Raw genomic sequence first — 3,748 nt, forward strand, 5'->3', positions numbered from 1 at the left:
TTCGGTGGGTACAGATTTGCATGAAGTGTATGTTGGGATGTGTAGGGAAATTTTAGCTCAAAGCGAAGAATTTCAAGAACGCGACTCTGGGTGGGCCTTCTTCTCCGTATCTCACCTCCTGCTTAATATTAATAAATTTGAACCTATACCCGGGTCATCGTATATACGTTTACCTCAGGTAATTGCTGAAAAACATGCGTGCGTAAATATTAAAAACTATGAGGACGATGCTTGTTTAGCGTGGTGTTTGACGGCGGCTCTTCATCCCGCAAACCTTCATCAAGATCGAACTACAAGCTACCCTCATTATAGTCAAGTACTTAATTTACAAGGGATTACATTTCCCATTACTTTAAAAGATATCATTAATGTAGAAAAATTAAATAATTTAAGTATTAATGTTTACGAATTGTTAAGTAGTAGTAGTAGTAGTGGTATATACGCGGTGGAAGGGCCAATTTATTTTACCAAACAAAGACGCGATATTCATATAAATTTGCTTTATTTATACGAAAACGGCAAGGGGCATTTCGTTTTAATTAAAAATCTTTCAAGGCTAATATCAAACCAGTGGGTGAACCGTAACGGCTCTATACATCTTTGTGATGGATGTTTGACGCGGTTTTCATCCGCAGACAAGTTACTCGCACATCAGACTTATGATTGTAATCATGTGATGACCGTTTTACCTACAAACGATTTAAAATCTAAACCAAACTTTTTCGGTTTAAAAACTCCGTAAAATATTTTAGAATTTAACAATTATAAATACACTCAGATGGCTCCCTTTGTCATCTACGCTGACTTTGAATCGCTTTTAAAACCGATCGATTATTGTAAACAGAATAGCGCTAAATCTTTTACGGAAAAATTTGAGGAACATCAACCGTACAGTTTTGCTTATTACATTGTTTCCAATATTGATAGCAGTTTAAATAAATTTGAAACGTATACGGGACCGGATGCGCCTAAAATTATCTCTAAATTAATTAATGATGTCAAATTACTTTACAACAAATACTTTAACTGTAAAACCAATGATACCTTTAACGGCCGATGAGCAACGGCATTTCCATTCGGCCGAAAATTGTATTATTTGTCAAAATCCTTTTACTTCAAACCAGGTTAATGTTCATGATCATTGTCATATTAGCGGCAAATACCGAGATCCCACCCATTCAAATTGTAATCTAAATTTCAAACTTCAAAATTTTGTTATTTATTTATTAATGAAATGGGTGATGCAGACAAAGATGGACTTGATGTGTTACCTAATAATAAAGAGAGATACATTAGTTTTAGTAAAAGAGTGTTGGTTGATAAGGTAATTAGCGAAGACAAATCTGTTGAAAATGTTTTCTTTAAATTAAGATTTGTTGATTCATTTCGGTTCATGGCATCTTCATTAGATTCTTTAGCAGGTAACCTTAATGAGTTTGATTTTATTAACGTGCGTAAATTTTACCCACACAATGATTATTTTAAATTGCTGACCAAAAAGGGAATCTTTCCGTACACCTTTATGTCATCATTTGATAGGCTTAATGCCACAACATTACCCCCTAAAGAGGCATTTTTTAATAATTTAAATTTAGAGGGAATATCTGATGAGCAATATACCCATGCCCAAACTGTTTGGAAGAAATTTAATTGTCATACTTTTAAGGATTATTCCGATTTATACTTAAAGACCGATGTTCTTCTATTAGCTGATGTATTTGAGAAATTTAGACGGGTATGTTTCAAAACGTACGGTTTAGATCCCGCACATTATTATACGGCACCGGGATTATCTTGGGATGCTATGCTAAAATTTACGAAAATTAAATTGGAATTGTTAACGGATATAGATCAAGTTCATTTCGTTAAAAAAGGTATCCGTGGGGGTATTTCACAATGCTCCCTACGACATGCTAAAGCAAACAATAAATATATGGAAAATTATGATGCTAATTCACCCTCAAAATTTTTAATGTATTGGGACGCTAATAATTTGTATGGGTGGGCAATCTCTCAATTTATGCCCGTTTCCGACTTTAAATGGTTGACTGAAAACGAAATTCAAAATTTAGATTTTAATAATACAGCCGATGATTACGATTTCGGATATATTTTAGACGTGGATATTGCGTATCCCGATCACTTGCACAACCTACATAATGATCTACCTTTCTTAGCCGAAAATTTAATCCCCCCTAACTGTAAATGTGAGAGCGATAAACGATTAATTCCAAATTTATTTGATAAGACAAATTATGTAATTCATTACAGAAATTTAAAAGAAGCCGTTGCACACGGATTAATGATAAGTAAAGTAAATAGAGTTTTATCGTTTAAACAATCCCCTTGGTTAAAGTCATATATAGATAAAAATACAGAGTTACGCCAATCGGCTAAAAATGATTTTGAAAAGGATTTTTTTAAATTAATGAACAACGCAGTTTTCGGTAAAACCATGGAAAATGTTGATAAGCGAGTCGACGTCCGCTTAGTAACCAGTTGGGACGATATCAGGTCTGGCGAAACCGCAGGTCGACCTAGACTTGGAGCTCGGAGTTTAATCGCTAAATTAAATTTTAAAAGTGTTAAAGTATTCACAGAAACGTTTTCGGCAATTCAAATGGAGCGTCTTCATATCGTTTACGATAAACCTCTATACGTTGGTTTTACAGTTTTAGAACTCTCAAAATTATTAATGTACGATTTTTATTATGATTTTTTAAAACTTAAATACGGCGAGGACGTTCAGTTGTGTTACATGGATACCGACAGTTTCACCGTACTAATTAAGTCTGACGATGTGTATAACGATGTTAAATTAAATTTAGATAAATTTGATACATCTAACTACAGTCCCGATAATCGGTTTGACATCCCCTTGCAAAATAAAGCGGTTTTAGGTAAGATGAAAGATGAAAATTGCGGAAACGTAATGGTCGAATTTATTGGCTTAAGATCGAAGGTGTACGCAAATCGGGTTGCTGATGGGCGGGTTACTAAAAAATCTAAAGGTATTAGGAAAGCTGTGGTTAAACAAAAGCTTTCATTTCAAAATTATTTCGACTGTTTACATTCAAATTCCGTATTGTGTAGAGAACAGTTATTATTTAGAAGTTTTAACCACACGGTTTTTACCGTTTTACAAAACAAATTGGCCCTTTCCCCACATGATTCCAAGCGATGTATCGATGCCGATGGTATTCAAACATTGGCTTGGGGTCATTTTACAACAATTTCGAATAACGTTTAAATATATTCAAGTAGGTTAAGTAGAAAATAGTATCATTTTATTCGAGTATGTTTAATTTAAATTTAAATTTTTAATATATGTATTAACTTTCATTTTTTGTGATTTTCTCTTCCTCCTACCATCAATCAATCAATAATAATAAATAACCTATTTTAAGGTAAGTATTATTTCAATTAAGTCATCGCTCCGCGGGGGATTAACTTCCGCTGATAAGCATACGATCGTCGACGTCATCGTCGTCGTCGTCGTCGTCGTATTTGTCATCGCTCCGCGGGGGATTAACTTCCGCTGATAAACGTATGAGCGCCGTCGTCATCCCTACTTGAACGTTATTTAAACAATTTTAACTGATTTCCTTCGGTAGCCTAGCGTGCAAGACGCCCGACTCTCAACCAGACAGCCCGGGTTCGATCCTGAGCGTTGGCAAAAAAAAAATTAATAGGGCACTAATAGGGGGATGAAGGGATTGAAGGGACCATTAGGGCACTAACAATGGGG

At 34.8% G+C, this 3,748-nt stretch overlaps 1 protein-coding gene across 1 annotated transcript; it reads left to right on the plus strand.

Annotated features, from left to right (window-relative positions):
- Positions 1-1,234: 1,234 nt before the first annotated feature.
- On the plus strand, positions 1,235-3,250 carry LOC139432096 (uncharacterized). Its single transcript, XM_071200437.1, has one exon. It carries the CDS (start codon positions 1,235-1,237, stop codon positions 3,248-3,250), a length of 2,016 nt encoding a protein of 671 aa, XP_071056538.1.
- Positions 3,251-3,748: the final 498 nt, after the last annotated feature.

The sequence above is a fragment of the Onthophagus taurus genome, chromosome 11, assembly GCF_036711975.1.
Source record: "Onthophagus taurus isolate NC chromosome 11, IU_Otau_3.0, whole genome shotgun sequence".
NCBI classification, from domain to species: Eukaryota; Metazoa; Arthropoda; class Insecta; order Coleoptera; family Scarabaeidae; genus Onthophagus; species Onthophagus taurus.

Bases quoted from the DNA above. Each gene is read 5' to 3' on its own strand.
- LOC139432096 (XM_071200437.1), top strand. From the start codon at position 1,235: ATGGGTGATGCAGACAAAGATGGACTTGATGTGTTACCTAATAATAAA.